General features: G+C 35.2%; 1 protein-coding gene across 5 annotated transcripts in view; it reads left to right on the plus strand.

Annotated features, from left to right (window-relative positions):
- The window catches only part of DICER1 (dicer 1, ribonuclease III), a 67,271-nt gene extending 55,344 nt beyond the window's left edge, over positions 1-11,927 (plus strand). For all 5 annotated transcript variants that reach the window (XM_035896000.1, XM_035896001.1, XM_009640504.2 and 2 more), the window contains exons 25-29: positions 726-1,608; positions 3,622-3,890; positions 6,496-6,658; positions 6,751-6,826; positions 7,117-11,927. In XM_035896000.1, the coding sequence (XP_035751893.1) occupies positions 726-1,608; positions 3,622-3,890; positions 6,496-6,658; positions 6,751-6,826; positions 7,117-7,282 (1,557 nt within the window). In that variant the 3' untranslated portion in view covers positions 7,283-11,927. The remainder of the gene's footprint in view (positions 1-725; positions 1,609-3,621; positions 3,891-6,495; positions 6,659-6,750; positions 6,827-7,116) is intronic.
- The last annotated feature ends 264 nt before the right edge of the window (positions 11,928-12,191 follow it).

Consider the following 12,191-nt stretch of genomic DNA (forward strand, 5'->3'; position numbering starts at 1 on the left):
TCACTAAACTTACTTTCTGCTAGTTTGCCGAGTAGGCTGAATTAATTTGCAAATAACTGTTTAAGAGCGTAGAAAAATGTATTTTGCTCCTTGAAGTGATTATTATTGAAGGACTGAGGTAAAGAAGTTCTTACAGTTGTTTCACTGAATGCATTTTCCATTTGTGTGTCCCAAATCTGAGTGTTATGATTGCGACTGTGGTAAACCCTGCAAGCCCCTCAGTATTTGCTATAGAAGAATGTAGAAAAAAATCTTCAAAATTACATTGATTAAACCTTTGTAATAGCCTTACTTAGCAGCTAGAGAGAAGGATGCAACCAAAACTGTCTTATACTTCTCTAAATTTGTGAATTTAGAATTCTTTCTTTTGATTACTTTGGCATGCAAGTAAATAATGCTTAGTGGTTTTTATATAACCATGTGGGCATCACATTCAAATATAAGCACGAGTTCCTGTGAAATGCAGCACGTGTTATATGTAGAATATATGCTATTACAGGTTACTGATAAAGGTTTTGTATTCCAAGACGATTATTCTAGTCTTAGGATGCTAGTGTTAACTGAAGTTGTGTTGTACACCTGATCAGACAATGCAATTAGGAACATTAATTTAAAAATCAGTCTTATTGTTAGCAGACACTATTCAAATCTTATTCTTCTGACATTTCTGGAATAAGTTTCTTATTTCCTTCTTCAGTACCTTATTTTTTTGTGTTCTTTCATAGACAAAGGAAAACTTGTTGGCTAATGGTAAACTTGATGATTATGATGATGACGAAGAGGATGAAGACCTAATGTGGAGGTTACCCAAGGAAGAAACAGACTTCGAAGATGATTTTCTGGAGTATGATCAGGAGCATATCAAATTCATTGATAATATGTTAATGGGATCAGGGGCTTTTGTGAAGAAAATTTCTCTCTCACACTTTTCAGCTACCGATTCAAACTATGAATGGAAAGCACCCAAAAAGTCATCCCTGGGTAATGTTCAGTTTTCATCAGATTTTGATGATTTTGACTATAGCTCTTGGGATGCTATGTGCTATCTGGATCCTAGCAAGGCTGTTGAAGAGGATGATTTTGTAGTGGGCTTCTGGAATCCATCAGAAGAAAACTGTGGTGTTGATGCAGGAAAACAGTCTATCTCATATGACTTGCATACAGAGCAGTGTATCGCTGACAAAAGCATTGCAGACTGTGTGGAAGCCCTGTTGGGCTGCTATCTGACCAGCTGTGGTGAAAGAGCTGCTCAGCTTTTCCTGTGTTCGTTGGGGCTAAAGGTGCTCCCTGTAATTAAAAAGACTGATTGGGAAGGCGCTTTGTGTGCTGCCAGAGAGAACTGTAACAGTGAGCAGAAAAATCTTTCACCAAACTCTGTTTCTGCTTCTGTAGCTAATTCAGAGCCTTTTCTGTATAAAGACCTGGAGTATGGCTGTTTGAAGATTCCACCGAGGTGTATGTTTGATCACCCAGATGCTGAAAAAACCCTAAATCACCTTATTTCTGGTTTTGAAAACTTTGAGAAGAAAATAAACTACAGTTTTAAGAACAAGGCTTATCTTCTTCAGGCATTTACTCATGCCTCATACCATTATAATACCATTACTGGTAAGTTGTCTTAAAGAAACTAGGGTTTTTTCCCATATTGTAAATGTAAGAGAAGCAGTATATGTTGTGTACCCATACGTAGTCTTTTTTTTAGACATCACATGGTACTTTAAGAGGTACGATAGCCTCTGAATACAAAATCTTAGAAAATAATATCTTGTCCCCTATAAGAGTCAGATGCTTGTTGAAGCTGTATTTCAGTGGTTATTCATATTTTGACTTGATACAGATAGAAGATTTACTGAAGCCTAACCAAGTTTTGGGAAAGAGCAGCATTTTTCATCTCTGATGCTGTATCACTAGTTGTATATGACTGACATTAGATCCTCATCTAGCTGAAATAAGTTATTGTAGAACTCTGGAGAATTGCAGTGTACTTCTAGAAGTAGTGATCACGTCTTGTAAATATATTTAGCAAATTTTTCCCATAACTTAATCCCAGTAATTACCCTTCGACTGTACTTCTGAAGATTAAAAGTAGACTATACAATTTTTATTAGCTGAATAGTCTATAGGAGTAGCAAAACATGGAGACTTCGTTTGAAGTTGTGAGTTGGAAGGCTTAATTTAAGTCTAGGCATTTTATTGCATAAATATTTAAAGTCAAAAGTTTGAAGCAGTTGACTAAATCAGACTAAATATTAATTTCAGGTTAACTGCTTAATGTTTCTGTATGTGATTTCATAGAAGATTTTACAGCAGTACAAATTTGTATTTCTGTAATCTTCTTGAATTACTTTTGCTTATGCTAATTAATTTAGTATTCATTCGTTCTAAAACATTAAATATTTTCCTATGATAATATGCAATTAAAAATAAACCATGGTAAAATTCCAGCCCTATTGGAGGTGAATGGCAAATTCCTGTGCCGTCAGCAGGCTGAATTTTTCCCCATAGTGAATTGGTTCCTTACTCCAAGGACTAAGAAAGCTCTGCTTTAATTAAAGAAATAAGTCATTTTGAAATGTTAGTACATTGAGAAACAGTTCTGACAAAACACTGAAATGCTCCTTTGGTTTTTCATTCTAGGCGATAGTACCCACATACATATATTTACTTTTTACTAATATTTCGCAAAACATATAAAAGGTAGTTGATCCCTTTTTTTAATATATACTAACAAACAGAAACCTTGAGGCATAGGGTCTAGATGAAATTACATTGTTGGTAGCAGAAATTTTTGATTCCGTATCTGTTTACCAAGTGAGACAATTGCTGTTACCTGTAACTTTTTCTTTTAAGGAGTAGCTAGCAGTAGAGATCTGGCAGCATCTTAGGTTCAGCTGCTCTAAAATCAACTTAATACTAGCCATTTCACTCTGATGTCACTTTTGTAGTAATTTTGTCTTCCTTTCTTCTCTACCCACCTATCCCTGTTTGTTTTCAAGAGGTTTTTTTGTTTATATTCTAAAAATAGACATCCATAGCTCTCCATTCCTGTGTCCCCTGTCAATTTTCCAAACAGCAAAGGCTTGGCAATTTTAGTTTCCAGTTTAAAAGACCCATTCTGAATGGGAATCTTTGTTCAGTGCTTTTTGAGAAACCTAAATGTGTGGCAAATTAGATGAAAAATTGTATGTTCCCCTTGCTTTTAATACATTGATTTCTTTATTAATTTTTTTGAGTTTTAATTGTTACTGTTTTCACAACAGCCTGCTGGTAGAATCTCTTGATTTCACTTTTTTGATGTTTCTCAGCACAACGTGAAGATCTTCAGTAAAAAGCATTCATTGATTATAAACACAAGTGTTTTGCTAGCATGACAACAAATTAACATTGAGTTCAAAAGTGGCTTTATTATAGATATAACTTCTGATTATTTTTTTTTTATAATTCATAACAATCTCTTTAAACACAAAGATACCTGTTCTAAAAAACAAATTGTCTTCTCTGGGCATTGGTTAGTTTGTGGACTTTACATGGCAGTGTACCAGACCTCCTGTCCAGAAAGGCCTGGAAAGAATGCATGTGCTAAACTTGTGTTGTACATTCTTCTATTTCCAACACCTTAAGATTGTTACCAGCGCTTAGAATTCCTGGGAGATGCAATTTTGGACTACCTCATAACCAAGCACCTTTATGAAGACCCACGGCAACACTCTCCAGGAGTTCTTACTGACCTACGATCTGCTCTAGTCAATAACACCATTTTTGCATCATTAGCTGTAAAGTATGACTACCACAAGTACTTCAAAGCTGTCTCTCCTGAACTGTTTCATGTTATTGATGACTTTGTGCAGTTTCAAATGGAAAAGAACGAAATGCAAGGAATGGATTCTGAGGTTAGTGGAAGTAGAAGAAATGTGTTCAGTATCTGAGTGGAAGCATGTCACTGGATTTCTTTGCATGATGGACATTTTTGTAATGTTTTAGTTTTACGCACACAGCAGCCTCCCAGTAAGTAAGAAGCAGACAATATGCAAAGTAAAATAAAATCTTCAGAAAGTATAAAGTCAATAAGAACATTCAGAAAATAATTTAATTGAAACCAGTTTGCCTCTAGATTTTTCCATGGCACTTGATTTCAGTCATTATTTTGCTTTTGTGTTGTTGGTAGAACAACATGGGGGGAAACACTTTGCATGCTTTCTTCACTGCCAGATTGGCAGCACTACTATACTATAAAATTGTGATGAAGAGTTACTAAGTCATGTAATGCTGACTCAGGATAGGATATCCATGCAACATCATGAACAATACTACCTTGGCACAATGCTGGGATTATTTAATGTAGCATGCTGACAGAGATTTCCATTGACTTTGGCCTGATGATTTCTGCTGGAGCAGGTGTCATCGCGCTGTACTTAAGGGTGCTTGACATGCTCCTGAAGGCTTTATCTCTGCTAGCCAGGGAAGCATTATATTCATCTTTCAAATAAGCCACTTGAAAAATAGTTAACTCAAGACTTGTAAACACAGATTATATCTGTGCTCTGCAGGAAAGCGAATGATAATGAACATCTATTTGCTGGAGAATGGACTAAAACTACCTCATTTAGATAAGCTGCTCAGAAAACATACGAGAGCAAGGGCCTTGTGAGTCAAATTCTAATCAGAGTCCTAGAAAAGATGGACTTTCTCATTATCCTTTCTTTAAAAGTGTTACCCAGTAGATATAGGTCCATAATAGTTTGTCTTCTGAAAAGCTGACCGGTGTCTTAGAAAATACTCTGTCTGAGACTACTCTAGCACTAAATAAACACATTATCTTTGTCTTCAGTGATTTCTTCTTTCTGATACACAATTTAAAAGCTTGGGAATCAAAATACTTCAGTTACATTTATGTGTTTACAGCCCTTGCACTCTGTTGCAGGGTGAAATCCATATGTTTTATGGAAAGGTTCAGAAAACATCGACTAAGAAATTCAGATAATATAAATTCTTTTACATCAGAGGATCAAACTCTGTTATCCATATTGTTTTCTTCATAATATGAGTGAAAAGGCTAAAAACTCATTTTAAGAGCTCATAGTAGTGATTTTTAGCTTTGCTGGTACGCAAAAAGATTGCCTAGAAACATCCACCGAAGTTGCAACCAAATTATGTGATAGCTGTTTCAAATAAAATTCTTGTTTCATTCTCCCTACGCCTGCTCCCTATCTTGGTCTGGCACTGAGTTACTGAAACTCTTATTTCATCAGAGTTAATGCAAGAGTCTTTGTTTCTGCAGTTCATGCCAGCTAGACTGGTTTCCATGTGTGTCTCCACGTCATCTGCTTTTCTTTTTTCAAATCTCACTCCTGAAACATCTGTTGTCCCTTGCCTTATAGCTCTTAGTTTCTCTCTCCTTCTGTTATTTCAGTATAACTCAAAAATGCTTCAGTTTGCACTTGGTATGAAATACACTATTCAAAACAGTTGATTTGTTTTTTAACATCAAAATTCCCGTTTGGAGTGTGTACACATCATGTCTGACTTCTTGTTTGATTTATTTTAGGTAGAAATATTGGGTGGGACTAGTTTATGAAGTATGGTGACTCTTATGATGACTGAATTGGGTTTAAACCCCAAATAGGGGCCAAGTGGAGCGAGAGGGTAGCAGCTGGGGGAAAAGGACCCATAGAAACTCATTTCTCTTTAGGCAGAGGAGTGTAATGGTCAAAAACTTTGTTTTCAGGTTACTTTGTTTGGACTTAGTTGAATGAATGTATATTATATGTATTTGAGGTATTTTTAGTAAAGGATTAGATTGATTCAAGACCTTTAAGACATATACTGAAAGTTTCATTTTAATTATGAGAATAGACTGTTGTCTTAAATCAGTAGCATAGAATAAAACGCTGCCTGCTACATTTAAAAAATACCCAAGTGTGCCTGTTAATTCAGTCTGATGTTGCTGGATATCAGTTATTAATGGCTTATGCTACTAATGCTTGTTTCATGCTTGTCTTCTGCGGAAAATGAGGTAAGGAAAGGTACATCCAACTTCATCCAGAGATTGGACTTACAGATTTTAAGGTCTCCTTCTAGGAGATGTTTAATGTATGAACTCTTCCTTTGATATGAGTAGCATTCTAGTATTAACTGATAGAGCCAAGTCTGTTTCTTATTGGAAAAAAGCAGACCCATGGTGAAATCCTGCAGAATTATTACAGGAGGAATTCACAAAGCATATAAGGCCTCTGTACGCAATGGTGTTTGGGATTTTTTTTTTTCACTTTTGAAAAATGATACATCCAGCAACTTGGTTTCATTGGGGAATAAAAGAACAATTTCACTGTGGAAAGTTGTCAATGAAAAACTTAAAGGAAACAGCTTAGGATAGAATGTAAGAGAGCTTACATTTCTGAAGATCTTTGCTTTATTTTAAAAGAAGCAATTGTTTCTCTCTTTTCTCCTCCCCTTCTTTCTCTCCCCCTCCCCTTGGCTTTTTTTAATTCCAAACAGCTCAGAAGATCTGAAGAAGATGAAGAAAAAGAGGAAGACATTGAAGTACCAAAGGCCATGGGGGATATATTTGAGTCCCTTGCTGGTGCCATTTATATGGATAGTGGAATGTCTTTGGAAATGGTTTGGCAAGTGTACTATCCAATGATGAGGCCATTAATAGGTATTGTCAGCATTCAGAAAAAAATTTAATTATTAAAGTGCCGGCTGCTATGAAGAGAACAAAGCTAAATTTTTTTTTTTCTTTCCAAATAGAAAAATTTTCTGCTAATGTGCCCCGTTCCCCAGTGCGAGAGCTGCTGGAGATGGAGCCAGAGACAGCCAAATTTAGGTAAGAATACACTTCCTTTGGTACATATTGCCATAAAATATTTTTAAGCTCTGTTTCATAAACTATTGAGGTTTTTTAAATGTGATTAATTACTTCTTTCTTTTGCGCTAAGCAGCTAGCATGATTGTGTTCACTGCTTTTTATTTTTTTTTCCTTGTATAACTTTCTGAGAAAAGTAATGGTTTCTGTTTAACTATAGTGCTTTACCTTCTGTAGGAAGGAGAATGTAGGTCTCTTATTTCACATTAACTTGCCTAGGCAGTAAGTAATTCTTGTGTATGTTTTTGCAGTCCTGCAGAAAGAACTTACGATGGAAAGGTCAGAGTAACAGTGGAAGTTGTAGGAAAGGGAAAGTTTAAAGGTGTTGGCAGAAGCTACAGGATTGCCAAATCTGCAGCTGCAAGAAGAGCACTACGAAGCCTCAAAGCAAATCAACCTCAGGTCCCAAACAGCTGAGACTCCTCTTAAAAATAAATAAAATGGGGGAAAAAAACCATATACAAATAAAGCAAATCTTTAAAAACGTTGATGTTGAGAGGAACAAATTGGAAGACAGAATTTAAAGTTTGTTTGATAACAGAATAGATAACAAAACATTTAACATGTATAAAATTTTGGAACTAATTGTAGTTATAGTTTTTTGCGCAAACACAATCTTGTCTTCTTTCCTCACTTCTGCTTTGTTTAATCACGAGAGTGCTTTAATGATGACATTTAGCAAGTGTTCAGAATAATTGTTGTCAGGTCTTTTTGGTTTACTTTTATTGTCAGTACAGCTTTGCTTAGTGTTAGAAGGCCAGGGAGCTTACGCCTAATGCAGTTGCTAGATTTATATATAGTAATCTTGAAATTCTTCAATCTGTGCACTAGTGCCAGTCATAAAGCAGTTGATAAACTGTACTGGATGATTGGGTATGAGAAAGAATAAGTGTGCCAGTATTCCTCTGGGTTTTTTCTTTTCTTTTTTTCTTTTCTTTTTTTTTTTTTTCCCTCTCCATGTCATCTTTTTACATTAAGATGGCATTCCCAATCATTATTGCACTTATTTGTTAGGGACAGCTTTTAATTGAAATGGCTGGCATACTGGTAGAATGAAACTTCAGTTTCCTTATGCCACACAGTCTTGCATAAAAAAAGGTTCTTGCCTTAAAAATAAATCAACCCTCATTAATAATCTTTAATTTTTGACCTTTTTTGGAACAAACTGTTTTACATTCCCTTCATTTTGTTATGCATTTTACAATGATACAGCTCTATATTTACAGTACAACTCATTACTATAGCTGTGACTTATTACAGGATTATAATAGAAATTGTATTCATATATATGTAATTAGGTTATTTTTAACAATTCTGAGGAGGTGGTTAGTCTACAGTTTTTTTTATACCATAAACAAAATATGGTCTTTGGCTAAAATTCCAATTTTACACAAACCTGCAAGCTAGATAGTTCCGATACTGGAAACAGTAACGAAAAATTGCACAGTGCAAACTGTCACTCTAACAAAATAACCTTAGACATATCACACCTAAAATATGCTGCAGATTTTATAGTCAATTGGTTACGTATTTAACAAACAGAGCACCTTTACACTTAGAGATATTTCCACGTAAATTTCTTACTGTACTTTTCAGAGTTGCATGCATATTTCACCTACCAAAGCTGTGCTGTTAAATAACATGAAAGTTGATGTTTGAGATATAACTGCAGTACTTTTGATACATCTGTGATTTAGGTCCTTAATTTAGAGAAACTAGCTCATTGGTGTTTTGGTCTACTGGGGGTGGGGGGAAATCATACTTTTATTTTTTAGGCTTTGCCTATACTTCTTTAATTAGATTTTTGTAGGCACTCTTCACTTAAATACCTCAGTTCTTTTTTCTTTTCTTTTCCTTCTTTTTTTGCATGCATTGTTTTTTTCTGTTTTGGTGCTATGTTTATATATTATGCTTGAAATTTTAATTTTTTGCACTGTAACTATAATACCTCTTAATTTACCTTTTAAAAAAGCTGTGGGTCTCGTATTCCCACCAATATCAGTAGAGGTTTGCTGCAATTTTGCCCTGTTAATTATGCTTGAAGTTTGAGAAAGCAGAGCAAGGTGTTTTAACGTTTTCCAGCACAATAGTTTGAACTTGATGCTGTGTCTTATGTATTAAATTACAAACAAATACTGTATTTCCTGCTTTTAAACCCTATTCCTTTCCTCACAAATGCACACTAAAACAAAACAAAAACTGTCAGCTCTTGCTTTCTTAACAAAAAAATAAAATAAATGCCTTAGTGACAAGGGGTAGACATTAAGCTTTTCTGAAATACAGTTTTCAAAAGTTCATGTATTTTCTATCCCAGTCATTTTTCATTCTGCAAAAAGGACCATTCTTGTATTTAAAAGCAGCATTGGTATAGTAGTCAGACCAAGAATTAAAATACTAGCTTATGAAAAATTCTAGCATTTGTTTGGTACTTCAGTCATGAAAATATAATAGGGGAGTATATAAGACCTGCAAGTCATGATGTGTATAAAACAAACGTAAATGAGATGGAACAGTAAAAACATGCAGTCTGCATTTTCAAAGGTAAATTGCTTTGAGTTTGCTGTTTAAAAAAAAAAAAGTCACCGATTTAAGTTATAGCTCTGTCTTCAAGGTAGGAGTGAAATTTCTTAGAGAAAATACATGATCACTAACATTAACAGTTATGTGGCTTTGGCCAGACATCAATCAACAGATAAAATCAGACCATCTAGAAAGTCTTAAGTAGTTTTAACTGCATTGTGAAAAACTAAAATTTGTTAGGCTTTGAATGCCTAAAATTTCTTACTGATTGTTACAAGGTTATAGATTCTCAGGGGTTTCAGGTAATTGTTAGCAGTAAAGTGCTACAGAGTGTTTTGATGCAAAGAAAATGAACTGAACTTGCTCTGTGTTTCAGAATAGTTTAATGATCACTTTGTTACTAGATAAAGCCTATGAATTGGAAATCTGAAATGTGTAGTGGCTGACTATAAAGTAGTTTCTGCTGCTGATGCGTTTTTAAATGCGTTTTAAATGCCGTAATTTTTTCCAGTGTGACCTCATTGAAATATTTTTTATCCTTTGAGATAGAAAATTCATATTAGTTTCCATGTTATACATCTGTGTGTTTTACCCTTCAGTTGATATGATTTTGATAATGGACAGTGTATGCTATTAAAGACCTAAATCTGATCATTTGAAGGTTGGGATAGAAATCACTTGACATGCTATATGCACAAGTGTAAGCGGACTGTTGCAACCCATCTTCAAAAGCAACCACACAGGCTCATCATAAATAGTGTGGGGGTTAGTTGGCATGAACCTTGGTTTTTTTTTATCTAAGTCCTGTTATACTGTACTTTAAACAGTCCTCCTAACTATGCTGCGTTTTTATTTTTATGGCTTTTTTTGCGCTGTTCTGTTCATGTAGCACAAATAAGCATTGCACTTGGTACCATGCTTTACCTCATTTCAAGGAAAAAATGCTTAACAGAGAGTAAAAATGTGGTTTGGCCTTGCTGCTGTTCTGATTTACTGAATTTGAAAAAGATAATTATAATGCCTGCAATGTGTCATTTACTTGCACAACTTAAATAGGTCATTTGTAATGTCTGTGGCATTTTTACTGTATGTGGAAAAATACAAGAAAGATGTGTAACAACTCTTGATTGTATTTTAAAGCTATTGTTTTTCTACTACGTCATTTTACTGTTATGTGAAGTAATTAAAATTAGAATGACCTCTGACACTCCAGTAATTATCTCTGAACAAACCAACATATCACGCGTATAATGTAGTTTTTGCAAGAAGACAGCCCCCAGTAATTTGGTCAACCTCAACTAAATCTCTGCTCGTTCTGACTATTGATTGCCCGGTAGCGACTTCTGAAGTGTTTGTTCAGCTTGATGCTGCTAAAGTCCGTACAGAAAAAAAGCCGACTGTTTTTAAGTCTCGTTACACGATAGTACGTTGTGACTGCAGAGTACAGAACTTGGGCAAGAACCAATTTCCGTGCTGGGGAGGAACACGGTGGTGGCCCAGGGGTGAGGTGCCAGATCCTCAGCTGGTGCAAATTGATGTGGTATCATTTCAAGCAATGGAGCTGCGTTCTTTTGCGTACCTGAAGATCTCGTGCTCCTCTGTACGCTGCAGACTTTGGGTTTTCCTCCTTGTAAGCAAATACAGAACCGTAAACTGGAAAATGTGGGGTTTATGTGGTTAGTTATGTGGACATAACTATGCTGCGTGCATTTATCTCTATGGAAAGTGAAATCTTTGTATCCCAGTCACGGCAGCACACGTAATGCGAAAATGACAAATGGCACCGTGGTCTGCTGTGATACAACGCTTGCCTCTGTCCGACAGTATTCGGGGTTTGTATGTTTTGGGTGGGGTTCCCTACAAAAACATCCTCATGGAAATCTTTGTATTTATTACATGAGTAAAGCGAGAAGGGTTTTGATTTTTGGTACTTAATTACTGACATTGATCCTTTTCCAATTGCTCTAATTTTCAAGAATTTAATTTCTTTACTTTCATATTAGGTTTAAAACTTAAAACACTACTGTTCACGACCATGAAATGTAATCTAAATATCAAATGTAACTCAGTCTGAATTATGTTAGCAAATATCTAGAGGTCATTGTAGTATACTCCACTAGCAGTTAAATTTTAACTTCTGTCAAAGCTAACTACACTTCTTAAAAATGAATTTTACCCAATAAAATCCTTGGGGTTTTTCCCTCTTTTATCTGAATGGCAACCACAGACTACTTTTAATTGCTTTGTAGATGCACTCAGAATTTACTGCAGCAGCAAGTTGGAGAGAAAAATGTTTGTGAACATGAATTGGAAATTGCAGGCATTTTTATTGTAAATAGTTTGACTGAAAAGATGGTTAAAATCAAGTAGAATGAATAACAAATATAATTTGATGGACAATAAAATATTTACCATCACATGCTGCAGCTGTCTTTAAGGGACATAAAATGTAATTCATTCATACTGTAATCATGCTGCAGAAGTTTGCAATCTGCACCTTATGGATCACAATTACCTTTAATAGTTTTTTGTAATAATTGTAGCTGGGTATATCTCCAATAAAGTTATGGTCTGTTCACCTTGTATTGTCTTTTTGCATTCGTTTTTAGTTCCCCTTAATCTCATAGAGTTTACAAAAAAAGTACTTTTCAGTCTCGGGCTTGGTCTAAATAAAAAAACTGATTTGTGAAAACATTATTTCTTGACCTCGTTTAAAGACGAGTCTACTTGTCTCCTTCCTCTGATGAATGAACTGTCTTCATAGCTATGTGAAGACTCTTCAGGGACACTCGGGTTAAAAATGATG

Source organism: Egretta garzetta, unplaced genomic scaffold (assembly GCF_000687185.1).
Source record: "Egretta garzetta isolate BGI_Z169 unplaced genomic scaffold, ASM68718v1 scaffold206, whole genome shotgun sequence".
In the NCBI taxonomy this organism is placed as follows: Eukaryota; Metazoa; Chordata; class Aves; order Pelecaniformes; family Ardeidae; genus Egretta; species Egretta garzetta.